Raw genomic sequence first — 26,966 nt, forward strand, 5'->3', positions numbered from 1 at the left:
CAACGCGCTCGGCCTTTTTAACAGAACTCCACGTGAAGGTAAGTAATGTTAATGTTAGGTAAATATTTCCTTATCACTCCAGGTGTCATCCTTCAAGCCTTTTTTTTAGAATTCCTTTTTCCTTTATTTTTTTTACAGTGCTAGGCATGTACCTGGAATATTCCACCCCGTGTTCCACATTTTAATGAATAAAACAATTCTATTATTTCCCGCATTCCCCAGAATAAAAAATTGAGAAAAATATCGTGCCCATGGGCAGGCTGCATGGATACATGGGGGTCGTCTGACTGGAAATCCTGCATCCGGTTCAACCCCAAGGGGAGCCCCGGATCTGCCAAATCCTCCCTACCCAGACTTCCTTACCATGTCACAAATATGTCGTTGTCTGGTGGGATTTCACCCGATTTCATCAAATACACACACTACTAGGTATGAACCTAGCTCTGCTGGCCGAGATAGCCACCGAAAGCCCAACCTACAATCATACTGTCGTCATGTCTGTGAGGGCGGGTTGGAGGACCATTCTGAACTGCCTATTCCTTCTTAGAAGCCTAATTCCATTCCCCTTCTATCCGATTGTCCAACACAGAATACAGATTACATGCCAATCCGTTTCCCCCCAAAGAACCCCAGAGACTTCTCCAAGTTGAAGGATTCCTGGTTGCAATCCGTAGGGTAGTCCCGGCATCGCCATGTACTATGCATGTACGTCCGGAAAGAAAACGAACAGGGGTTATTAGATTCTTGCCTCAACCTGTCTACCTAGAACCATGTAACTGTACATATCGTACTGGCCGTGATAGTTCGATCAGTACCTACATATTCACATTGCAAGTTGCATGAAAGTGCATACTCATACATGAAGAATACATAATCTGTATATGCTAGTATATGCTGTCTTGTCGTACACACATCAATTACCTAGCATGTATGTACATGTAGGTAGCTCCCCAAGTAGGGGTATCCATAGTGTACTGTATGCCCATAATGTGGACTGACCGACTAGCTGACATCTATTGCATCCATTGCATCCCAAAAACTCGTCTTGTCACTGGACTGGTTCCGATGTCCCTGATGACTTTCCACTTTTTTCTGTCCAACGGTTCGGTCGGGCTCTTCTTGTCTTATTCCTCTTAAGATTCACTAGCTTTCTTTTTTGGTTACTCGGTTACCAGTGCCTGGTATTAGTTTGTAGCTTGTATATAGTTTGTATAGTCTGTGCAGTCAGCACCGTCTTTTCTCGCGGTTACCATTTATAAGCTCCTCGGTCCAGCTCGCCGTCATCTCACCCTATATAACTGGAGACTATCCCCAGACCGGAGGCAAATACTTTCCAACTTTGTTACCACCAGTCTTTTGTCTTAGACTCGAAACCCACTTCACAAGCCACCCACATCATATTACCCCAGGTCCATTCCAAGGGCTTGTCGGTCCAATTTTGTTTATTACGTCGTCCTCCCCCCTTTCCTTTCCTCCCTTCCTCTTGGACTGGGTGGTCTTAGTCCAATTGTCTTGCCTAGACATCATCATATTCCAGTAAACAGGCCTGTTGTTCCACCCATCCCTTGACTCTCCGCGTTACTACTTGTCCCGACCACCATGGCTTCCAAAGAGTGGCCCAGCACGTTTGGGCCTACCGAGGAGCGTCCGACCTACAGTTCCGAGGAGACTGTGGGCAATGCTGCTATGGGTGCCATCGACCCTACTATCGCTGGCAGAACGGCTGAAAAGGAGAGGATCAAGGCCGAGACGGGCAAACGTGAGCTCAAGGAAGAGGACTGTGAGGGCGAACTCGGATTCTCTTTCCCCAAGTGGAAGAAGTGGTGGATTCTCACCGTCATCTTCCTGGTCCAAACTTCGATGAACTTTAACACATCGCTTTACTCCAATGGCCTGAAGGGAATCGCAGAGGAATTCAACGTAAGCGAGCAGGCTGCCCGTCTTGGTGCCGCCATCTTCCTCGTCACCTATGCCTTTGGCTGTGAATTATGGGCTCCATGGTCTGAAGAGATTGGCCGTAAACCGGTTTTGCAGGCTTCTCTGTTTTTCGTCAACATTTTCACCCTACCTGTCGCTCTAGCTCCCAACTTCGGCTGCTTGCTAGCAGGCAGGGCCCTTGGTGGTCTCGCCACTGCCGGAGGAAGTGTGACGCTTGGTATGGTAGCTGACATGTTCGAGAGTGACAGACAGCAGTATGCTGTGGCCTATATGTGAGTAATATGATCTCTCCCTATTCTTAACGTACCCGTACAGTGAATGGACACGGGACCAAAATGTGATCTGATCAAACTAATACTTTGTTTAAGCGTCTTTTCGTCCGTCGGTGGATCTATTCTTGGCCCAATTGTCGGTGGTTTCGTCGAATACTTCGTGCCAGTCCACGAAGCCTGGAAGTGGTGCACCTGGATTCAGCTGATCTTCGGCGGCACCGTGCAGCTACTTCACTTGTTCACCGTACCAGAGACCCGTACCACCATTATGATGAACAACATCGCCAAGAAGCGCAGAAAGACAGGGGTAGATACTAACATCTGGGGCCCCGACGAGATAGAATCTTTCTGGGCACGATTCACGTTCAATGAGCTGATCCACACGTGGCTACGCCCCTTCCGAATGTTCCTTACCGAACCCATTGTCCTTTCGCTATCGCTGCTCTCAGGATTCTCGGATGCTTTAATCTTCATGCAGATCCAGTCTCTTGCACTCGTCTACAACCAATGGGGTTTCAATGCCTACGAGATCGGGCTCGCATTTGTTCCCATTGGCGTCGGCTATATCCTTGCTTGGCTTCTTTTCCTGCCCGCCTTCAAGCGAAACCAACGCCGTCGTGAGAAGTACCCCGAAGACGAGCATGTCCAGTACGAATCTCGAATGTCTTTGCTTCTCTGGTTAGCTCCTTGCCTACCCATCGGTCTCATTATATTCGCCTGGACAAGCAGCGGCCCGCCGCTCCACTGGATTGGCACCATGTTTGGAACCTGCATCATCGGTATTGCTAACTACGCAATTTACATGGCGACTATTGATTACATGATCTGTGCGTACGGTCCGTATTCAGCCTCGGCAACGGGTGGAAATGGTTGGGCTCGTGACTTTTTGGCTGGTGTGCTCACCATTCCGGCAACTCCCTTTTACACCAACATCGGTGCTGAAAAGGGAAAGAACTTGGAGTATGCCTCGACTATTCTATTCTGTATCGCATTCGTCCTAGTGATCGCCGTATACGTCGTGTACTGGAAGGGCCCAGTGCTCCGAAAACGGTCACCTTTTGCGCAAAGTCTAGCCCAGGGTAACGCAGACCTTGGTGGTGCCCATCTTCATCGCACATCGACAGCAGGAGATCGACCAGCAACAGCCCACACCCACTCCCGACCCACCACTGCTCCAACCCCAACAGCCGAAATGATGCAAAAGCGTCCCGGTGATCGTATATCGGCGTCTCGTCACAACTCGTACTACTCTAGCCAACAAGCTGCGAGTCGTCGCCAGAGTCGACAGGCTAGCCGAAATGCTAGTAGACGGAATAGTATCGATCGTACTCGTAAGTCACTGGAAGAAGCGAGTGACAGCGAGGAAGGTATCTCCCACCATCATCTGCATCATCGCCTGCAGAACTTGAACACAATTGCCTCGATGCCCATACCGGCGTCTCCCACTCCAACACACCAACAACCTAAATAAGCGGATGTTGTTTTGACCGATCTGACCGAAGCATATTTTTTGCTATTGCTGCTCAGAGGAAACAGGTAATCCCTTGGGGAAGGAACTTTGCTCGTTGCTGCCACTGCTGCTGATCGACGGCTGAGGGGGTCAATATCCTACTTGTATATATATACCATGAAGCATAAACATAAAATCATACATCAGCGAGGCGAATCAAGGAGGCGCATGACTATCAATAAGTCGCTGGCGGTTAGAGCGTGGAGTCATGTTGAGTCAAGTCGAGACGAACGGGTTAGCGAGTCGGCTCTTGATGCATTTCATTCGTCATGAGATATCGGGGAGATTCGCGCCAGACGTCTGGCGGAAGTGAAACGTAGGGATGAATAATTCCATTTAGGCGTTTTTGTTTAATTAAAAAAATCATCTTCATTCACTCTTCCCTTCTCATCGTGCATTTGTTATAACCCCTTTTGATGATATGGCCTTGATGCAAGGAAGGTAGGTAGGTAGGTAAGTAGAAGCACGGGATAGGGATGGATGTGGGGGAACAGACATGAAAAGACCAGAGGGAAAGGAGAGGTGAGAAGTATGTATGGCCTTTCTTTTCTATAACCGCACCGAGGTACAATACATGACTTGGTAGGTGCATCGAATGAGTAGGTAGCCGAGAGGGATCCATGTAACTAACTAACTCTAAGCCCTACATATGTACGTCCTTCATTTCAACTCGTTCTGTAGATAGGTAGGTAGGTAGGTAGATGATAGGTAAATAGGGGGCTTGGGTCCTGTGTGGTGTGTGTCTGTCTGTCTGTCTGTCTGTCTGTCTGTTGGGTGTTTGTGTGCAACATACTTACCTACCTATGCGTGGTGGTGTTTGTAGACAATTACGGACCAAAGTCCTACATATGTACATCTAAAAAAAGGCACACACACACACACATCTATCTATCTATCTATCTATCTATCTATCTATCTATCTATCTATCTATCTATCTGCAAGGCAACGCTGCCCGCTGGCGAATTAACTATGTACCTATCCTAGTACTACATAGGTTAGGCTAGGTCAGGCTAGGTACGAATGTGAGAGCGGTATAAAATTTTCGGCATCCTTCCAGTCTACCTAGGTAGTTAGGTACCTAGTTAACATCTTCGGCAGCGCACGCCGCACATTAGGTAGGTAGGTAGGTAGGTACCTAGGTTAGGTATGTATATATGTGCAATACGTAAAAGCCACATGCATTTATTAAGGTGGTCCAGAGAATAATTGTACCTAGGTAATGTTGGGGACATGTATGTTTGTAGGTTAGGTAGGTATAAAAGGGAGAAGAAGAAGAAGAAGAAGCTATGTACCTACATAGTTCGAGATAATTGATCAATGGAAGTAGATACCTATGTACATAGGTAAGTAGGTACTAGGTATGTTATACAGTTATTTACCTATCACGAACCATCCACATGTTATCTAACCTAGGCATCTTCCTCCTCAGGAATACAACTTACAACTTACCTCTTACCCCCCCTTAACCCCTTGTCCCCTCTTCCAGCTGTCTCTTGGAATCGTACGATATAAGCAGGTGGGTTAGCAACGGCAAATAGGTGTGTAGCAGCGGCAAGTTCTTTTGTGCTCCCAGTTTTGTATAGCTGTATACATCTACGCAACCCCACACAATGACAATACCTACTACGGATTCACGAAACAGAATGAACACCAATAATCAGGGGAAAAATACCCAATTCATAATAATTCAATACAATCAATTCATAGCGTCGGTACGTTACTTAATTTATAGTTGCATCCGCTACCTAACCGTTCGATCATTCATGATCCATCCTGCTGTAGCTTGCACCTATTCTTTCTTCTATTCATCTTAATTCTTATAGCCTCGAGCTAGCCCTCCAATTCGTGACTTTAGAAGCCGTGCCACCAAAATTGTGAAGACGTTCGCCCATGAGGTACGCCTCGTCACGAATGCGGACCTGCCATCCCTGAAATACGCGTAGCATCCTGCGCGTCATCAGGAGCCCGGCCCAGACGACGGCCATGAGCGGGTAGGCGAGGCGGAATGTTAAGACACGCATCTCGTGAGTGATTTCGGTGCTGGTCTCGATGCCGCGGTTCAAAACTGTCCATGCTATCATGGGAGGCGCGGCGATCATGACGAACGACACTAACACTCCGGGGATCACAAACGCGCGAGTAAGCACGCCGACATCGGGGTCTAGCCAGCCGCGACGCAGTACAGCGCGGACGGCGTGTGCAGGCCTGCCTCCGTACAGAGTCAAGGCCCGAGAGCTGAGCTTAAGATAGAGGATTCCCAAGGTCCAAGCCTGTATGACGCGAATGGTATGGCCTTCTCGGAACCCCTCAAGCCGCCTAGTGGTATCCGTTGCTCCAAGGTATACGTACGTATGTAGCGGCATGAGCAGGTAAAGCTCCACTAATAGCGTTATGAGGAGGGGGAAGACTATGAGTAGAACTACATAGGTGTATACTAATTGGCATGCGTGGGTTGCAAATTGAAGAACACGCCGAAGAGCATGGCGATCTACCATTGAATCTAACGCAGAGGCCATCCAGTGTCTCACCTTACCGAGCATAGCTCGTAGGTGGAAGATAAAATAGCCGACGGAGCCGAGGATGTAGATGCCGATGCTAAATGCATAGATGTCGTTTGTTCGTATGTGCGAAGGGATCAGGACCTTGAACATGCGGCGACCAAACACCAGCGGCACGATCGTGAAGCCAACTCCAGTGACGGCAGCGAACATCCATATAAAGAGTATGAAAAGAAAGATGCGGACGCGGAACCAAGGCGGGACGTACACGAACTGGTAGTGGACACCAGAATATAGGTCTGCCTCCGGTCGATCTTCTTTGCCGTCCTTTCTTTGATTATTTTCCGATACGTCGAGAAACACGGACTGACCTTTAGGGATCTTGACCTGATCGGATGCCGGGGATCGTACGAAGCGCCCATTTGGAATCAACTGCCCTGATTCAACGAGGCTCTTCTTGTTCGAGCTGTGAAGAACCATCTCCTCGGTAGAAATTCTCGACAGAGGCTTCGACTTGCCCTCCTTAAAAGTATCTTCCCACGTCTTTGGTACGACTTGATTCTCATCGTTAACCTCAAGGAAAAACCGACACCACCAGGGTTGGTTTTGATGAGGAGATTCCTTGCGTAGGACTAATGTACCTTCCTCGTCAATGCGTCGTTCACCGAACAAGAACCATGTTATCCGTAGAGTTCTTGCGCATGTGCGGAACCACCACGTGTACATTGCATGCAGTCCGTCGCTCGGCTTAAAGAATCTGACGGCTAGAGGCATTAAGAAGTTGTAGAAGAGAAGGTCTATGGGGAATTCGAGAACTGGCTCATTAGATGAATAGTGGATTGGCAGGACGTTGGGCAAAGCCAGAGACAATCCCCACACAACTCCCCCAAGACATATCACGACGAGTGCGCCGTAGACGAATGCCGAAAACAATATCTTACGGAGTTGCATAGTTACGTGGCGTTCAAGAACGTCGCGCACTGGGTGGAATTCGGGATCGTCTGGGTCTCTAATAAAATCTGTAGGCGAATTAGCAATGCTTCCCAGTACACAGCCGTGAAAAGAACCGATAGGGTAATACTTACACAGCACGCCTTTCCTCATGATCTTTCGGCACATCGAAACAAACAGGGCAAAGTGAAACATGTAACCTGTGCCCACAAACCAGTGTACGAAGATCGAGGTAAGGGGAAAGTTATATGTGAACAGTAAACGGGACCTCACACTGGTACCCTCGAAGAGTGGAAGCAGTGCAAAGTCCAGCAACAGTCCACAATACAGCGGGAATATTAGCATTTCTATGCTGATGATTAAAATCACCTTCATGACACCGCTAGCCTGGTTCAAGACATCGATTATCGAGGCTTCCCACTCCTGAGCGGTCTGCCCCGTGGAAAGGGGCGTCCCCCTCGCGAGGTAAAGCCCAGCCATGATGCAGAGAGACATGTAACCAATCAGAATAGCCCATGTTCTGTCATTCGCGTCCCAGTAGGCTAGGCCGGCATTCGGCAACGAAGGTGAACCAGAAAGACTAAGGTTCAACATCCACGATCCAGGTTGAACGGCAAGGGCAGGAATCGAATTAAGGAACTGGATCATAGCTGGACCGGCGACAGAAACGAAAGACTTGGCCGAGACCCATTTGTTCCAATAGTCACCCCCGAAAAAGTATGAAAAGATGTGTCCAATAGATGAGAGAGAGTAATGGATATCGCTCTTCACCACCACGAGGGCTTCATGGCTGATGGCTGAGAAGTTTCGTACCTCGCTAACTGATAACAGGGGCATTTCGGAGAGAAAGCTGGCGACAATCCTGTCGAGAGCGCCTGTGGCAATATGCGTAGTATCGATCCTTATAGTGTGTACTAATTGTTTCCCCTGCTCGATTTTGAAGAGTATTCTAAACGCTTCAATAAGGGCGAAAGCAAAGCTAGAGGTATAACCAACGGCTAATAGAACAGCGTCCTGGACGAACTTGGAAATGCTGAAAACTATACGGAGTAGGCGAGTAGGATTCGCGACGACCCAGACTGACACACGGCCAACATTGTATGGAACAAAAACGCAAAAGAATATAGAGATGGACACGAGAAACGCACAGAAGATCGCATTTTGAAATAAACCTGCGACAGGACCACGCATGCCGATAAGCTCCATGATCCCTTCAAAATCTTCGGCATCTTCGACTGCTTCTGGATCAAGACCGGCGGCGACAGCAGCTTCAACAACGTCGGGTGCCATCTCGACCTCCTCTTCTCTTTCTTCTTCGCGATCGTTATCGAAGAAAGGGGCGTTCTGGTTGTCACCGAATATGTCCACGGCCTCTTCAGGTTCTATGCCATCTGGTTGCCCAACTTCGAAATCGCCCCACATGAAGTCAGCTACACGATCCACGATGCCGCCCGGTTGTCGTGCTACTGTCTCCTGAGCATTTCCGACAGCAACAGCACGGTATTCGGCCGGGATATCTCCCGCAAGCGCTTCTCCGCCCTCGCCACCCACTCTATTGTCAGCATTAGGTGGCATTCCAAAATCGGCTTGCGTATTTGTATCCAACTGCCCGAGATTTTGCGCTTCGTGCCTGTTGGGTGTATTTGGCCTTGATTCTTCGATATCAAATTGACGTTGCCATTCTGTAGGATGAGGTGTAGGGCTAAAGGCTGAAGCGGCCCCGGCTGGGGAAGAACTATTCAAGTTTACGCCACGAGGAACATCTAGTGGGTCAGATGGAACGTTGGAGAAAGACCAGTTATTATTTGCAAGCGCATTAATTCCTTTAGGACCTTGGGGGCCATCTGAAGCGGATCGAGGTCTTGTCGAAGCTAACAAGAAGGGTGACGGGGCATCATTGCTATCGTTGTCGTTGTCGTCTCCATGATTGTTTCTACTAGATGAATGCGGGTGAATATCACCGAATTCGCCCCCCCAAGATTGCCAAGAGGTACCTTCTTCCATGTGGGATTCGATGGCCTTACTTTTCCCTTTATCGCGATGACTCTGGCTCGTGGTGCCGTCTCCATCATCAGTCTCAGCCCATGTCCAACTTGAGGTATCGCTACTAGTTCTGTTGGCCATAAGCGACTCCGATTCCTCGGAGGATTCATCTGGGCGATGCTCGTGTCGATGTGTTGTGGAGCCTCCGATGCTATCTCGTCGATCTGGGTTGTTCGCATCGACGAGTCTTGGAGCAGTCCCCATCGTCTGAGTGATGCGAATCCAATATCGCATGCGGTCCTCAAGGCCCTCATCTCGAATGATTTGAAGGATTTTCTTCTGGTCCCCCCCAGCTTCTCGGTAGATGCGTAGATATTCTGTTACCGTACTTTTTGAATTGGGGTCGTTATCACCCGAGCTGGCTTCCCCATTGAAAGCATTCGAGAGTGTTTGATTAAGCAAAGTTTGCTGCGTGGACGAATTAGGTTGCGGTTCTTGATCTTGCTCAGAGGGATCGTGATCTAGGTGCCAACTCCCCTGTTGAGCCTCGGCATTGGGTCGCATCCCCCTTCGCCGGCGGAACTCGGCAACTACTTGTTGAAACTCCTGTGTATCAACAACGTCTGGTGCACTGCCTGTTTGATGTATTTCACCCTGCTCGATGTTCCGGCCACCGATCAACTCACCCCTGGAAACGCCAGAAACGCTAGAATCGTCATCGGAGTCATCGGAATCGTCCGCCGGGTCCGGATTACGGAGCACAAAGTCATTGAGAGCCGCAGCGAGAGGGGCTTGTTCATTTTCTGCTGCTGCGAAAGCCGCACGCATGTTGATCTCCGGTTGCTGCTGGACAACATAATCTCTAACCAGTATGATCAAAATGAAGCACACAATGACCAACAAGGTAATGATCTGGCCCTCGAGTACGGCGATAACGGTGCGGTTGATAGCAGGGTGGCGTGTAAAGTTCTTCAAGATGGCAACATCACTCAATAAAGAGGATGGACGGCCAGCAACAGGCGAGATGGTAATATGATCGAACCGTGTCACATTAAGTAGATCTTTAAAACCTGGGGATGATTTCTCGGGAACGGGGGAAAGACCTAGGAGCGCAGTAAGCCAAGATGGGGGTGGTGTGTTCAGAGGCTTCGAAATAGCCTTCAGCAGATTAGACACGGGAATCTGGTCAATAATGCTCCCAATGCTAGCGGCGGTGGTGGTAGCGGCCAACAAGGGGGTGGATGCACAAGTAGTTGTGCCAGTGACGGAGAATGAAGATAAATCGCCTCGTCCGATAGAAGTGGCATTCCGGCCATCGAAGAGCGGTGGGCTAGAACCAAAGCCCTCGTCACTGATCCAGAACAGGAAAGACCAGACCGAGCGCATGAGGTAGGGAAGCCATCCTAGCCATACGCTAATGACCAGAAGAGCCCTCATCCAAACAAGCACATTTCGGAATATATATTTGGCCATGTGAGTGACGAAGATATGGAAAGGCAAACGTTTCGGCATATCGGGAGAATAGAGTTTCGTGAAGCGGAAGGGTGTTTTGCAGAGTTCGCAATGTTTCTTCTGCGAATGCGATAGCCATTCCATCAAACAATCTTGGTGAACGTATTTGATACTGCCACTGCATTTACATGGGTAGAAGAGCGGCTCGTCGGCAGTGCCCTCACCTCGACATATCCGACAAGTATCGGGGTCGGCAAGGGCATCGTTGCCCAGAGACTGCACGTTCGCGGCGGGTTGCTCGGCCATGGTATTGGATTGTGTCGTAGACAGATGGCGTCGCTCAACGGTGTTGGGAAATTCGGCGGGGTTTGGCAGCCAATCGTCCATAACGACGAGGCAAAGTTGGAGTGGATAGTGAAGACTGGAAGTCGTGCCCTAAGGGCTGCTCCTATTGGGACTTAGACCATGAGACTATCGTAACTGTTGTGAGTAGTAACAAAGAATAAGCGGCAAGTGAGGTATTAAATATTTTGAATTTGCTGATAGTTGACACATGCAGACATCAAGATTGTTTGCTATGCCAGCTATACCGAAGTGCAAGCAAAAAAAGGATTATCTGTGACGTGGAATAAAGTGGAAGATGCCTGAGGTTGGTTTTTGGTTTAGGACGTTGTCGATGCCGTTGAAAAGCCACGAAGTCTAATAGCGAGACACTTTATACTAGGAAATAGGTAAGTGCCTAGGTAGGTACTTAGGTAGGTAGGTAGAAACGTCTAATAGCGATGCGAGTTTTGCTATGATTATTCGGCAAAGTAGGTGGTGATGGCTAGGCTCGACGATGTGACCGCGCAACCTTAGGTAGTAGCTAACTAGAAGTAGTTGGTAAAGTAAAGTTTAGCTTGGGTGTGATGAACATTGAAGTTCAATGTTCTAGTGTTGCTTTCGGTAACTAACGATTACTCAGCTGGTGCTGTGCTGGAGGGGCCTTTCAATGTTGCCCAGGTGCTTACCGGGGTCTAGATTGGTGGTAACAATGCCTTGTAGGTACTAATTATGGCAGTACCATCCATGGTAGTAGCGCTTTCTACATGATACTGTACATAGTTACATGCATCATAGTTATGTATGTACTACATATAATTAGCACCCTGGATTCATAAGGCTCTCTCGGAAATAATCGAGCCGATGACAACTTGAGTACATACATATAAGTAGTATGTATGAAAACGGATACATTGACTACTTACTATTAATCCATAACTACTACATATAAAGATGAGACTGATTGGATTGATTAGAACGTCCATGATAAGTCATGTATCATACTATTAATTACCTTTGACTTTTATTGGGCAATGCAAGCATTCCAAGTTACCTGCCCATAGTTTATATTCATGTCGAATTGAAGCCAGTATAGTAGATTCATGACTACGAAGTACATGTAGGTACTGACTGTAAAGTTTGATGGCAAATTGGACTCGCCGAATTCCTTTGTTGAGCCCAGCTTACCTTAGATACCAGATACCTAGTTAGGCAGATATAACATTTGATCATTGAATATTTCCAGATGTCGGTTCCCAGTTTCCAAAGCTTGGTACCTAGATATTATATAAAAAAAAATTAGTATGCCTTGCAAGAGTAACAGCAACATGATTAGGTACACACGCATGACCATTTGATCATGCCAATATTCAACGTTGATGCACTTTACCTACCCTACCTAGCCTTAGGAACTACATACATGTATGTTTGCAGGCATTTATTATTCTGCTCTAGTTGCATGTATAAGGCTACCAGACATATCGATCCTCCATCTGAAATTCCGGTAGTTTGGGTTCAAATGTTGGTGTCCAGGGTTGAAAAATGGAGCGCTAAGTAGACTTTGATAGGTATTAGTAAAAAACTTGTACTTATGTAACTTGAATGGATTCGTGTATCGAGAACTGAGGTATTAGTGTAGTTATTATGTATGCACTTCAAGTCTTCAACTGTTGTCGGCCAACCGTCCTATGACGTCTTCAACACATCTTGTGGCACACGCTAGATGATGTAGGTATCGGAAAGTGACCAGATAACCTATCTGCAGCTTCGAGAACGGGTGAGATGGGACTAAGCGTCATAAGTGACAAGAACCTGTGAGCTGAAATGAGCGAAGACTTGTTTTTACTACCAACTATTTCCACAGTGGACTGCCTATGAAAGGACGGTTTCCTGATGCAAAATGTCTGTTTGCTTACCTACCTACCTACCTACCTAACCTACATTATACATTACTGTCAATAACTATCTCGCCTCTTTTTGTGCGACTAATATTAAGGAATTAGGAGTTCACAAGAGCTACAGCATAAGGCTTCCTGGTATTACTATTACTATATTGTGAGTAGGATCTTCTACCTATGTACATCCATCCATATATGCAACTTCAATGTTTAAAAACCCCTTCAATCTTCACCAATTAAACTCAATACGTTACATGCCTTTTATAGTAATTGCCGATGGCTCTTTCACGGATACCGTGATACCATGTAACTACTAACTACCTACATGTAGTACCTACTAGTAGTAGTACTTAATACATGGTAGTTAGTTATCTCAAGGCTGTTTCGTCATATCTACAGGGGTGTTCACTATCTACACTTCTTATCACTTAGTTATCATCCAATCACCACCGTTCAGTTCACCATCATCCCACCGTCTAACAGCTCACCGTTCACCTCTTTCCTTTCCCTGTTATTTTCCCTTTTCAAAAACAACTTATGCGATCATCACTTTTTTAAGTGGTAGAGGAAAGGGATAAAAATAATCAATAACCTCATTCTTGAAATTTTCGTTGTATCGTCCCTTTCGTCCCTTGTGCCCCTTGTATCATTTAGCTTCAATGTTCTATTAGGTAACTTGCAACTTCACAGTTGTAACTTGCAAGGAGTCGAAACAGCAACCTTAGCTCCCCCTTCCCTTCTCCCCCTAGTCCCAGACTGTCGCAAAACCCATCCGAGCCCATCGTCAAATCGTCAAAGCTCCTAACACCGTTGACAGTACCCGCTTTCCACCTATCTACACTAATGTACTCATTTTGCTCATTCTATTATTTTTCCCACTGAATTTTTGCAACAATTACATCAACTCTTTACCTCCTCTTTAGTTCTAGATTGTTAATCCACTACTTACTCGCATATTCGCCATAATCTGACCTACATCGTCTACCACTCAAGTAGTAGTTAGGTGTCCATCTCCATGCTGACAAAATTTGGTGAACAGCTTGGACTCGATAACTATCTTTTTTTTCCCTTCATCTCCCTTGCCAGTTGGACCCCGGTCGGTTTCGCCTAATCGCGTCTCATTCTCTCATCGCTTCCGAACCCTCCGTTGTTTTCGGTGGCAACGTGTCCAAATTTACATACGTCTGTCTATATTTCCACGATACCTTGATGAGAATCATATTAGATACTGTTATCAACCTCAATTAAGAGTGTCATTATGGCTGTCCCAACGGACGAAAAGTCCAAGTCTAATTCGAATGGAATTGTTAAAGGGCCCAGAGGAGCTAATGGGGTGAATGGAACTAAAAACATCAACGGCCACAGCACAGCTCCCAGGCAGAGGGCTACCAAGCCGAAGAGGAGGAGCTTTTTTGCTTGGAGCTTCAATATCGTCGCAAGGTATGTATTGGGGAGAGGCACAGAATGACAAGATATGCAAGATATGATATAGCATACTTGTTCAAATACCCACGTACTATGCAGTAGTATCATAGCTGCTCCGGAACTAATGTGTGGTTATATTACAGGTTACTAACATGGTACTCTATCTTTACTCTCCTTGTCCGCTGTCCTTCTACTATCGAAGAGTGCACCGATGCAACACCCAGGATCTGCAAACCATACTTTGAAGTCAAATCAGCGGCGTTGCCACACGTCACTCCTTACTACGATGCCTATGCCGCCCCATATATTGATATGGCAAAGCCATACTACGAAAAGGTCGATCGTATTCTTATCACACCTACTCAAGCCTATGCTGTCAAGTATGGTGGCCCACGAGTTGCACAGGCTCAAGCTTTTAGCAAGGCTAAATGGGAGAAGATTGTTCAACCCCAGCTAAATACGTACCAAGCACTGGTCAAGGCTCAATATGATCAAGCTGTTGCGCCTCACGTCGAGAGCGTCTCTAACGCTGTGTCACCCTACTACGATATTGCACGGACAAATGCGCTGCAGACATACCATGAGTTCCTGTTCCCGGCCTACTTGGTCGTACAGCCATACGCGGCTAGAGGGTACGATGTTGCTTACTCGTTCACTGCCAATACCGCCGTTCCCTCAGCCGTATGGACTTGGCATAAGACTGTCGCCTTTCTTGACTCCACCGTTTGGCCCCATTTGCGTGATGTGTATGTCATGAAAGTTGAGCCGCAGCTTGTGCGCATTGGCGAACGATTAGGTAGGTATAATGAGAAAAAGGCAAAATCAGCTAATGAAGAAGGGAATTTGTAAGTTGTTTTCACGCTTGTTCTTAATTCTTTTTTTCAAGCTTACAATTTGCTAATGTTTAATTAGCTCTGCCTCTAAGTCCACCTTTATGAAGGCGACGACGTCCACCTCTTCATCGGCTACAGCAGTTGCTAAAAGTCCTACCAAGTTTGAGTCTGAGCTTCCTATGGGCGAAACAGAGCACTTTGGAGCTGATGAATCTACGGCGGATATCAAGGTTGAACAGACAAAGAATCGTACACCACAGGAGGTGCGCGAGGCCGCTGCTAAGACTGTTGTTGAGGATCTTGAACTTTGGGAAGGAAAGTTCACAAAGGCCGCTGAGGAGGGTGCAACGGAGATTGAAGAGCGTGTTACTGAGATTGCCAGCCGCATGATCCAAAGACAGGCCGAGGGAATGGGCAAAGCTCTCCTAAAACAACTTGAAGAATCTGCCACCGCCGAGCTTGAGGGGTTGAAAAAGTCTATCGTGTCCATCATCAAGGAATACGGTGACGACCCTACTAAGAGAGACGAAGAGCTGGCCACCGCTATCCGGGCTGCTGGTCTAGTTATCAGGGACAAAGCCCACGATATCCGCACTTGGCGACAGACATATGAACAGGAGGCCGAAATCGCTGTTACCAAGGCTGCTCAAGAACATTACACTATTCTCCAGAAGACCCGTGATCTCGCTCTACAGAAGATTGGCATGAAATGGGCATGGATGGACGGTGTTACGTACAATGATTGGAAGAAATATCATGAGTTGAAGGCACGCTTCGATGAGTGGACGGTCGAGTTTAAACAGCTTATCACTACGCACCCTGGACTTCTTGAGGCACAAAAAATAGGTGCTGAGATCGAAGATGAGGGTATGAGTATTGCACAGGCCGCCGCCGAAGAATTAGGACGATTAAAGCAGGTCGCCACGTGGAAAGCGATAGCGGGCGACTCCAGTGAAAGTTTCGACACTGAGATGACTGAGTTGGCGGCAATAAATGTTGCTAGAAAGGCTCAGAGTGAAGCTCAAAGTAGTGCGTCGATGACCTCCACCGTTCCTAGGGAGGCTGAGAGCAGCCTTGGGTCTGCCGATGAAGGAGTCAGTGAACCAGTACTTTCTACTGATTCCGAGACGGTTACGGTGTCACTTTCTCTTGCCAGCGCAGAGTCTAACCCGGTCGACAATGCTAATGACTACACATCGGAAACTACCAACCTCGCCAACTCTGATGAGACACTACAATCCTCAGACCTCATCGATGGCCCGGAGCAGGTTCAGGAGACCATTATTGAAGAGCCTAGTGACCCGACTATACCTGTCGAAGGTATCCCAACAACCACAGTCAAGTCAGCCCTATTTGGAGCTGCAGCTCAATCTGTTCCTTCTCGGCAACCTATTCTTGACGAGGACATTGTCTCATCTGCTTCCAGTGCTGCATCCGTGGTACAGTCTGACGTCCCTGCTAGCATCACCTCCGCTGCCCAGTCCGCGTACACCGCTGCCCTCGCCGGGGCTGCGGATCACTACTCACGAGCTATGTCTATCGTTTCCGCTCAGATCCATGGAGAACCAAAGCCAATCCATGAAGAGATGTTAAGTTCAGTGTCGAATGCATACTTTGGTGCTGTTGCGACCGCGAACTCGAGGCTGAATGCTGCGATGACAGCAGCATCGGAAGGAATATACGGCACCCCTACCGCTAAGTGGGTTCCAGGTGTACCAACTGTGCCATCGCTGGATTGGGAACGGGTCCAATCCATTGCCCAACGAAACCTAGATGACTCACTTGAATGGGCATCACAACATTATGAATCCGCCAAGGTCGCAATTGGTGCCTCTGAGCCGACTCCTAGTAGCTATTTAGAAGGCGTGGAAAAGAGTGCCGAGAAGGTACTGGATCAGGCCAAGCACAATTACTATGCTGGTGTAGGTATCGCTCATGCTCGATATTCTGAGTTTTTGTCTGCTGCATCGACAGCTGTGAGCTCATTGACCGCGGCGCCGACCCCAACCAATGTACAGGAATCAGCTTCATCCGTCGCGTCTGTAGCTGGCGAATCAGTTGCCTCGGCCGCTTCTGTCGCTAGCGAGGGAGCAGAATCTATTGCAGGTTCGGTCGGTGATCTAGCTTCTCATGCGAGCGAATATATCGGGGAGAACTGGGACGCTCTTTTAAGTCGCGTCAGTTCGCAGGTTTACAGCGCCCCTACGCCTACACCGTGGTACGAGAATATTTATACTGCTGCCACTGACTATGCTGCATCAGCCACAGACGCAGCAGGAAGTCAGGTCTCGTCCGCGACAGCTCTAGCTGGAGATTATGCTGGCGCAGCTAATGATGCCGCTGCATCTCAATTCTCGATCGTGAGCTCTCTAGTTTCCGAACTCGTCGCGGGTAAAGAACCACCTTTCACCGAGTCCGTATACTCGCGTCTTGTCGGTGCATATTCAACTGGCCTCTCTTCAGCATCCAGTTTTGCCAGTGCCGCATCCGCTACGGCGGTCAGCGCTGCCGGCGAGGCCGGTAATACGGCTAGCTCTGTTGTCGATGCCGCCACTGAGAAGGCAAAACATCTCAAAGACGAGCTATAGAATCTCATGCTAACATCCTAAAACTTGATTTACCTTGAAGCCATCAGTTTTGGATGCTCATGGCAAACGAGTGGATCGAAACTGCAAGCTAATCAATACGCAAATACATGGTCACTACGATGTTTTAGTATTTTCGTCGAGGTGGTCTCCAAAGTCTGTCTTATTTCTTTCTCACTCTTTCGAAACATGGCATATACCCGGATCATTTGATCCCATTGGCATTTTTCTCCCTTTCAGTTTTCAAATTTTTTTCTTTTCACAAATTTGGGCAATACAAATGCGCTGAAAAATGGGTTTCCCTACGCCAGTCGTTGCGGCCAGCCTTTGCAAAGATGGGGAGGAAAGGAAGTAAAGGAAGGAGGCTGGATAGTATCACGCTTCTCGTTAACAGAAGATTCGCTGGATCGACTAAAGAGGAAGAAGGAACCCCTACGATTGAAGAGATAACGAATGGAATGATTTGGGCACGGGAAAGGCGATGATGCCGTCCAGGACCATTTCCTCTTAGCAAAAGGAAGTGATTACGCAGCACATCGGGGCTAGGGCTGGGCTGGAGGGGACTCGCGTGGGGAGGGTAAGGGGTGGACTGTAGAATTGTATCGATACATGTATGACAGTCTAGGGCACAATGATCAATTCAAGAAGTAAAAACATTGAAATTAATGGTCGTTTTCATCCGGTCTCGCGTGAGCAGTTACCTATGTAACCCGTCACGTAACAACGAAATCATATCCCAGGTAAGACCTAGTACATAGTACTAGGTAGGCACTGTCCCGAGTCGTTTGCTGCAAATTGACAACCTTAGGTTAGTCATTTCCTTTATCCATCGCATCGGACACTCCACTCAGCACACACAGTCTTGTCTTAATGATTCATCATCAATGCAAACGACGGAACAAGGCGAGCAAATGAAGGAATGAACTCATAAATGCCCTGGTCCCTAGCTACCTAGTAGTACCTAGGTATGCAAACCTCCCGTAACCCATAATACGTACATCGATCGCGTTGACCCTTCGCCACTTTTACTACCTACAACGTAAACCGAAACGCAGGATGGTAGTCTCCCATATTATCCACCTCCTCCTTAGGACGGGCCAAACGGTCGTCTCTCCTGCCGGCATCACGCAGCTTATTCTCGATGCGCATGCCGGTGAACAGTAGCGTGGCGGCGACGGCGCCGAGCCATACCATGGCGACGCAGGTGCCGTAGCCGGTCTGGTAGCGGGGGGCCTGGTCCTCGCGGAAGATGAGGGCGGCGACGATGCCGGCGATGTTGCCGAGGGCGACCTGGATGGCGGAGGAGAAGGAGCGTTTCCAGTGGCCGGCGACGTTGTTGGCGAGCCAGGCGAGGGCAATCGGGGTGCCGACGAAGCCGCCGACTGCGACGAGGAACACGGCGCCGTACTTGGCTGCGCTGGACAACCCCTCGCTTCCTTGGCCCTGGCCGAGCAGCATTCCGTAGCCGATGGTGCAGACGACGCAGCTCAGCATCACGAACGCGTACCGGTGTCGCAGGCGGTCGGATAAGTACGCCACGGTCACCATGCCGACAGCCGCCGCCGCGTACACGGGGATGGTGTGGACTTGCGCGGCGCGTGCGGTCCAGCCAAACTCGCGCAAGATCGTCGGCAAGAAGAAAGTGGTCGCGTACCCCGTAATCCCGACGCCCATGTAAACGATGGCGCTGAGCCAGATCTTCCAGTCGGTCAGGATGCGACGGTATGCGTATGCGTTCAGTGTGTCCATGCGCGCCGCCGATCCGGAATCGGAGCCGGCGCTGTCGTCTGCGAGGCGCAGTTGGAGAAGCTGTTTCTCTTGTGGGGTCAGGAACCGGCAGTGCTCGGGCCAGTCAGCGATCAGGAAAAAGGAGACTACGGCGACGAGGGTGGTGATGGTGCCTTCGATGATGAAAATCCAACGCCAGCCAGCTAGGTGGTGTTGGCCGTCTAGGGAAGCGATCGCGTACGCAAGAAGCTAGAGGGAAATAGTTTAGTTGCAGTAATAAAATCCGGGGGTTATGCAGGGACTGTGGATACGTAGGCACTCGGAAGGGGAGAAGCAAGGATGGGATGCAGGTACGAGACAAGGGGCAGAAGATGACTTGGGCCGGTAAGTAGATGAGAAAACCACATACCCCTCCAAAGGCACCACCGATCACAGTAGAACAAAAGAAGAAACTCATGCGTGTCTGAAACTCGTGGCGCTTGTAATACATGGACGTCAAGTAAACAATTCCGGGCATGACACCGGCCTCGAACGCGCCAAGAAAGAAACGCAGCACCACGAGCCCCTCATAACTAGTCACAAATCCCATACACATATTGATGATCGACCAGCTGAACATGAGAAACGATAGGTAATACGCTGGGTTCAGCTTGCGGAAGACCATGTTGCTGGGGACTTCGAAGAGGATGTATGGGACGAAATACACCTGCAGTGTGTAAGCGCCATAGTTTTGAAGGTCGTCATGAAGTTCATCAGCGAGGGTCACTCACGAAAAGAGCAACGTTGAATCTGTCACCATACAGACCAAGTTCCTCGGTCATACCCTGGATTCGGGCGTTGCTTATGTTGATACGATCGAGGAAAGACATCATGTAGACGACGAAGAGAATAGGCCAAACTCGGAGGTCAATCTTGCGGACAAGCCGTCTCTCCGCGTCGGCATCGATCATACCGGGGGAAGCGCCACCGGCCTCAGGCTCCTTACCCTCGGGCATGACGACGACGGTGGTGTGGGTAGGCATTGTGGCCTCACGCGCAAGCTCCTCTTCGGGGGCATTCGACGGCAAATCCATACCCGGCAATCGAAGTATTGTATGAGGAATCGAACTGTGGATATGGAACCATAAAGTTGAAAGTGTTGAGTCGGTCGTAGCTCTAAATTGGCTGGGTGGGAGACAGGGGAGGGGGGAGGGGGAAAAGAGAGACAAGAGTGACAAGAGTGACACCGACGCAGATCGGAGGGGTGGTCATTGGTGGTGAAGTGTCAAGATCAGACAATTGAACAAAATTACCAAATTGAAATAAAACGATTTATGGTAAGTGAAAAGTGTGATCGACTTTTATCTAGTCAATCTCGTAAGTTCTCGGGTGGACAACGACAAAGAAAGTACCTAAGGGGAGAGGAAGAGAGTCGAGAAAGAGGCATACTTACGACCGAGGTAGGTAGGTTGCATATAGCATGCCCCCCTGAAAAAGGAGAGGCAACTAGCCGGTGGCTAGTACTGGTCCTTTTTCATTGCTGTACATCTCGACTAGGTTATGGACATAATACAACACCGTCATGAGTTATGGAGGCGGCCTCGCTAGCCTTCTTGCCTCTCGATCCCTTTTTTGGAATTAGATCGCAAGACATTCCGTCGCATGGTGACAACCTGTTTCTAGGCACTTGTCGGGGCACAAAAACGGTCGCCGTTCCGGCAATTAGAACGGTGGTAGCCCCATCTCTACATGCCATACTTAACAATTCGCCGCGCCCTTCTGGCCATTTCACAGAGGTATTTCCCGATCTCCGGGGACAAAAAAGGGTCAACCTTATAGTTCCCAGAAGCCCGGAAAGTTCTATGGGTAAACGATGAGATCTTATGAGTGAAACGTTCAAGCAGGCACCTTTCACTCGCACGTGGAGGGTGTATATACTAGGTATCTAATAGCATATTGTTCCAAGGTTGTCAACAGCTAATCAGTACCTAGCTCATGGGGGGATATGTATATGATATCCAGAACCAGCCTATGACGTCTCAGGCGAGATGGCACTGCATTGAGTATGGAGTAACAAGCCGCAGAGATATCCCATGCAGCACTCATGCAGTATCACCATTAATTATCTTGGTAGATTGAAGTCGCCCAAAACTTGCTGGGGCCGACTTGCACGACATAAGCATAATCGATAGGTCGGCAAGATTGCCGTATCTGCGCCAGATTCGGGCATGGAGAGCCCGAGGTATGGAAGGTAGGCATCCCTTTCTCGGAGGCGATGGACCGGTTCTACCCCTTGATTAGGTAAATAAGACGGACCATTTACCGCCACCTACATACTACTATGTAGCATCAGCAAACTATACCCAACTCCACCAGCTCAGCTCTACCTTCGATAGACTCTCTACTTTTATGTTATAATTCATGTACCTCATACCTATCGACGGTTAGGGGCATGGATACCCAATAGTAATTATCGTCACCACACGGAAGTAATAAATAGAAGAGGAATAGAACAGCAAGCCACACAGAAGCAGCCAAGTGAAATCAGTTCCTGACTTGGAGGAGGCGCAACACAAAAGCAAGATTTTGAACACTTGGGGATAAAATGCATACCTAACTTTACGGGTCGTCGTATGCAATTGCGAAATTGCAAGATACTGTCTCACCTTTCGGGCTTGTCTTACCAATAGCCGCTTTTGATAATTCGCCACACAATATAACGCCGGCAAAAGGCAAAGATCTTGCAAGCCCGAATTTCAAAAGACAATAACCATTCAGATTTAGAACCGACGATTTCACAGCTATGGCGGTGAATATTCCGTGTTACAAAAAGGCTCGTTCATTTGAACATGATAGACCTCATTTGGCTCGGCTGTTCTTCATTAGCAAGTGTATGTGTAATGTGTACGATTTGAAATTGAGTAAGATAGTGTGATTTCTGGGGGGGAAGGGGGTTACCAATCATAAAAACCTATTAAATGCAGTCAATAGTTGTCGAGGCTTTCTTCTTCTCCTTCGATAACGTCTTGTTGTGGCACAGGGAAAATGACTACCGGTGTCATGTTCCACTGTCTGTGATATTTGTCTCGGTTCGTAAGTTTGAGAATAGTACCTAGGTACGGAAAGGGATATGTATGGATTGATGTTGGTGACTGGTTTGAGGTTTTTCGGAAACGGGTATTGATCTCGAGGCTATTATGTACATGTCTCGGTCAAAATCTGGGGAAGAAAGTGAACTTGGGCAGAATTGGAAGGAAAAGGGAACAATGTTTTGAAAGTCCCTTCCTTCTTCATATGCTCCCTCATTTGGTGCCTAGTAGGCAGGTACATTTAACCCCGGGAATACTAATTTGACAAAAAGTAATCTTGGAACATCATAAGGCAATTGCTACTTGTCGAAAATAAAAATCAGGTTGCTATTGCATGCTAGAACATTGAAATTTGAATCATTACGTCTTGGGTCGAAGTGCCTGATCTATCGAATCCACCAACACAAAGTTAAAGTTGGACCTTTCTTGCCAGTCCAACTATTCTATCTACCAGCGGAAGGAGCTTTCTTCTCGGATTATGGGGACTGAATCGTGGGCATTGACACCATCGACGTCACACCAAATTCCATTTAGAGCTTGTTGCTAGCGATTAAGGGATCGTAACTACCAGAAACCGAAAATCCATGTTGACTTATAGTTGCTTAGGTTAGGTACTTGGTATACCTTCCGATGCGATTTCCTTTGGTATTTCACAGTTTAGGAAACTAGGAGGCAACTGAGTACAACACGCACACAATTTGGCAATTAGACCCGGCCCAACCCTCCCCAGCTTCTCTCCTCTCCTCTTCTCATCCCTTATGTCTCGTTTGTAAAGGTGGCAGTTCACATTGTCACTGCTGGCCGGCCATCTATACCCCCTTGACGACCCCAGATTCAGCCATAGTCTGTGAAATAGTCACTCGAGAGCTTCATGTTCGGCATTTCATAAAACTAGACATCTTTACCTCTATCTTCTTTACTTAAACCTGCCTGGGACAAGTATTAGTATGGTAATTCTATTGATGTAGTAAAATACACACCTGATTTGGAAGGCCTGACTTCAGTCTGTCGTCGTCAGCCGAGTACGAAGATAGACCGCTCATTCGCAGTCAACCAACATGTTGATGCTCCCAAGAGCTGATTCGCCAGGTGGGGAGTTTGTGTACTCCGAGACGAATGCCGCGACGGTGTATATTCCCGTGGCCGTCTTCCTAGCCGTCTGCCCTATCATCGTTTTCACAAGAATCTGGGCTCGAATAGGAACCGGAGGAAAGTTGGGCGCGGATGATTATACGATTCTGCTATCTCTCGTAAGTCGAAGCATCATGATGATATATGGGTAGCCCCAATAGGCTGATGATTCAATTACTAGGCATTTGCGCTGGTCTCGGGTGCAATAATGCTCGCAGCCTGTCACTTCGGCTATGGTAGACACGCCGCTACCTTGTCGCCGGATGACAAGTACCAGGCCTTCAAGGTTCGTCTTCTGTTGTTGCTTTTCTACTTCGTGTGTTCGGAGCTCGGTCTCACTAACTAGATCTCGAGCGTAGTATTTCTACCTGTGCCAGGTAACATACAAAGCCAGCATCAACTCAACCAAGGCGTCCATTTTATTGTTGTACCTCAGGATATTCGGCCCCACCAAATGGCTTAGATGGGCGTGCCGCTTTATGTTAATGATCATAGTCATGTATTGCATTGCATCTGTCACAGCCACTATTTTCCAATGCACCCCCGTTACGAAGGCTTTCAACAAGTCTATGAAGGGCACATGTATTAATAATGGAAAATTCTGGTATGCTAACGCCGGCTTCTCTATTACAACCGACGTCATTATCCTGACACTCCCGATGCCACTTGTCTATGCGTTGCAAGTTCCCAGGGTTCAAAAGGCCGCACTGATCATGGTTTTCGCTCTCGGAGCCTTGTAGGTGGTCCTCCTAGCAATTCCTGTTATGTGTTTATTTTGTTGATAATAATGATAGCGTGGTGATCACTTCCTGCTTGAGAGTTACAACTATTGACCTCCAGGCTACGAGTCCCGATCCGCTTTACGATATAGCATCTACAATGTGGACTATCATTGAGATGAACGTCGCTATCGTTTGTGCCTGCCTTCCTCAAATTCGACCACTAATAGTCAAATGGTTCCCGAGGCTGATGCCATCACATTACGTCAACTCGAGAGAACGGTCCGACAAGAGAAGTGCTTACACCGCCAGTAACCTCTCAAAGCTTAATACGGGTAGCAACAACAGAAATTACTGGGGACCGGAACAAGGCAATTGGACGCGGATGAATAGTGCTGGTACTGGGCAAGACAGCACCAATCAAACCAGCGAACCCAGCCCAGAAGAGTACGCACTGGAGGATGACAAGGGACTACAGATACAAAAGACAGTGCAATATACGGTCGAGTATCTTCCAGAAAGGAAATCCGAGATGCGCTCCGGGCCGACAACCGCATGAACGAGGGTACGGGATTGGAGTTAGCTGCAAAAAGGCCGTGGAATGTGGTATACCTAGGACGGTGTGATGTACGGTATGATCTTCTTACGACGTTGGTGAAAAAGGGGCCTATAATTCAGCTGGATCTGGTGAATTTGAAGTGGGTTGATAGGTAAACAAAGTACCTCGGCAGCCTCGGTACAATTCTCCAGACGTAACTAGCCTATGCCGCTGAGTAAACTAGCAATATTTTCGCTGTATCCTTAAATGTAGTGCTGTTCCAGGCCATGGCACTTGGTCATCTTTTTAGGTAGCTAGAAATCCAAGCTTCCTACTAGCCTACCCCTTTGTGCCCGTTCGGTTTCGCATCCACTATAAGCTGCAAACCCGGCCACAAGCAATAATTAGGGAATTAAAGTAATAAAACGTTTACTCCATGAAGAGAGAATGTATTTAGCCATATAAACGTTTGTGACAAAGCTGTATCCTTAAACGTAAAGGCTCTTTCTCTTGGATAGATAGTCGTTTCTCTCGAACTGCCTACGTAGGTAGTACCCACCTAGTACGGTATCTGGCCAGTATCTTCCCTTCCTGGTAACGCTAGAGTATTAATGGAAGAGAGAGCCGTACTCTGAAGAGGTCTAGAAGTTTAGAAGTCGTTTGGCGCCCATCTAAGCATACCGAGGTGTCTACGGTGTAAGTAAGGCTAGGTAGGTAGTATTTAGGCGATGAATGATGTCGTGTAGGCGCTAATATCTTGAAAACGAGATCGCTTCACCCCATGGCCTAGGCTAGCGTCAGCTCCACTTCTCACGCTACTAAGCGCCATACATGCGTGCAGGGACCCGATACTGCTACGTGCCATCCATGGCTTGCAGTTTTTCGGGAGAGGCTCTCGTGAAGTAGACGCTAGCCCTGTCTAAATGTTTAAACATGCACAAGAACGTAACATCGCTACGAGCTGAACAGCTCGTATCCGCGGCCTTCGCTACTGATCACCTCAGATATCCTCTAAGATGGGGATAGAAATCGGACCTTGGATGAGTCCTCGGCATCCTAAACACACCGAACATTGTCGGAGTTGCTCACGGGGAAGCATAGCCGGAAAACATCAGTGGATGGGATGGATTTCTCTTAAGATAGTGAAGCTAATAGCAAAGGTCAACGACCCCGTGTTGCTTTTTTGAACGCATGATTTTGTGGCTTCGGTCAGTAAGCGGTCTCATCAGCTTACGGGTACTCATTCAAGGAAGGATAGAATAAAAAAAGAATAATGCATTTAAGAAAAACAAAAGGTAGGTGCTGAGGATGTGTCTGTAAGTGTAACCTGGGAGTAGGAGGGTCACCGGTATCTGGAGGAGTTGATATAATAATAGTGGGCGCAATATTAGGACTTGGACTTGGGCCTTGGGATAGAAATTCACAGAATCCATGTACCTAGGTAGATACTAGGGGTAGTTGGTAGCACAGACGTTGGAGGCCTATAACCTTGCATATAAGATCCACAGTTATGACATAGGACGATGCACGCGATGCGGCTGTAGAGTTGGGATGATTGATGATTAGCAAAACCACGAACGATGATGGAAAAAAGGATGAAAAAGAAGGTGAAATGGAAAACAATGATTAAGAATAGAGGCTTGTAAAAATATTCTTATTCTATTCAACTGTCTCGACCTTTAAACCGTTAAACCGGTTAGAAGTTAGAAGTGCATGCATATTAGGGCTACATATTAAGGCTACAGGTAAACAAGGCTCTAACCTAATTTGGTCTGTTCACCGGCAATACACTTCGCCGCAGGGGAATGCATGCACATTTGCATGCGCCATTGGCCGCAGCCAATTAGATAGGTAATAAGCCAATCAAATCTACCCAATTAAGAACAACCCGGTTCTACTTTGGTAAATAAACCAATGACAAAATAGGACGGGGACTAATAGACTTTGGCTAATAAGACCAAGCTTGAGGCTGGGGAATACCTAACTTGGGATATACCTAGGTGTACTTAGTTACTACTTGGTTACATACCTGCATAAGTAGCACTAACCAGGCCTAGCATAAATATGAATATAGAAATGGATTGGGGCTGGGGCTGAGGTTAGCTAATAATACGA

General features: G+C 47.8%; 5 protein-coding genes across 5 annotated transcripts; 3 read left to right on the plus strand and 2 right to left on the minus strand.

The window, feature by feature from the left end:
• The first annotated feature begins 1,368 nt into the window (after positions 1–1,368).
• GGS25DRAFT_116203 (MFS general substrate transporter) lies at positions 1,369–3,887 on the plus strand. The gene is made up of 2 exons (XM_049256077.1): positions 1,369–2,210; positions 2,307–3,887. Exons 1-2 carry the CDS (start codon positions 1,600–1,602, stop codon positions 3,679–3,681), a joined length of 1,986 nt encoding a protein of 661 aa, XP_049119917.1. The 5' UTR covers positions 1,369–1,599; the 3' UTR covers positions 3,682–3,887.
• A 1,488-nt stretch (positions 3,888–5,375) lies between these two features.
• GGS25DRAFT_474956 (uncharacterized protein) lies at positions 5,376–11,530 on the minus strand. Its single transcript, XM_049259675.1, has 2 exons — positions 7,305–11,530; positions 5,376–7,238 (listed from the first exon to the last, which is right to left on the minus strand). The coding sequence occupies exons 1-2, from the start codon at positions 10,990–10,992 to the stop codon at positions 5,539–5,541; spliced, it is 5,388 nt and encodes a 1,795-aa protein (XP_049119918.1). The 5' UTR covers positions 10,993–11,530; the 3' UTR covers positions 5,376–5,538.
• A 2,552-nt stretch (positions 11,531–14,082) lies between these two features.
• GGS25DRAFT_518047 (uncharacterized protein) lies at positions 14,083–17,670 on the plus strand (the record flags this gene model as incomplete). Its single annotated transcript, XM_049263474.1, has 3 exons — positions 14,083–14,264; positions 14,393–15,094; positions 15,162–17,670. 3 exons carry the CDS (start codon positions 14,083–14,085, stop codon positions 17,668–17,670), a joined length of 3,393 nt encoding a protein of 1,130 aa, XP_049119919.1.
• Positions 17,671–18,699: 1,029 nt separating this feature from the next.
• GGS25DRAFT_512871 (MFS general substrate transporter) lies at positions 18,700–20,417 on the minus strand (the record flags this gene model as incomplete). The annotated part of the gene is made up of 3 exons (XM_049262833.1): positions 18,700–19,644; positions 19,805–20,101; positions 20,166–20,417. The coding sequence occupies 3 exons, from the start codon at positions 20,415–20,417 to the stop codon at positions 18,700–18,702; spliced, it is 1,494 nt and encodes a 497-aa protein (XP_049119920.1).
• A 2,994-nt stretch (positions 20,418–23,411) lies between these two features.
• GGS25DRAFT_474963 (uncharacterized protein) lies at positions 23,412–25,273 on the plus strand. Its single transcript, XM_049259676.1, has 4 exons — positions 23,412–23,713; positions 23,776–23,880; positions 23,954–24,330; positions 24,389–25,273. Exons 1-4 carry the CDS (start codon positions 23,522–23,524, stop codon positions 24,870–24,872), a joined length of 1,158 nt encoding a protein of 385 aa, XP_049119921.1. The 5' UTR covers positions 23,412–23,521; the 3' UTR covers positions 24,873–25,273.
• The last annotated feature ends 1,693 nt before the right edge of the window (positions 25,274–26,966 follow it).

This window comes from Hypoxylon fragiforme, assembly GCF_022984875.1.
Source record: "Hypoxylon fragiforme strain CBS 206.31 chromosome Unknown GGS25scaffold_2, whole genome shotgun sequence".
In the NCBI taxonomy this organism is placed as follows: Eukaryota; Fungi; Ascomycota; class Sordariomycetes; order Xylariales; family Hypoxylaceae; genus Hypoxylon; species Hypoxylon fragiforme.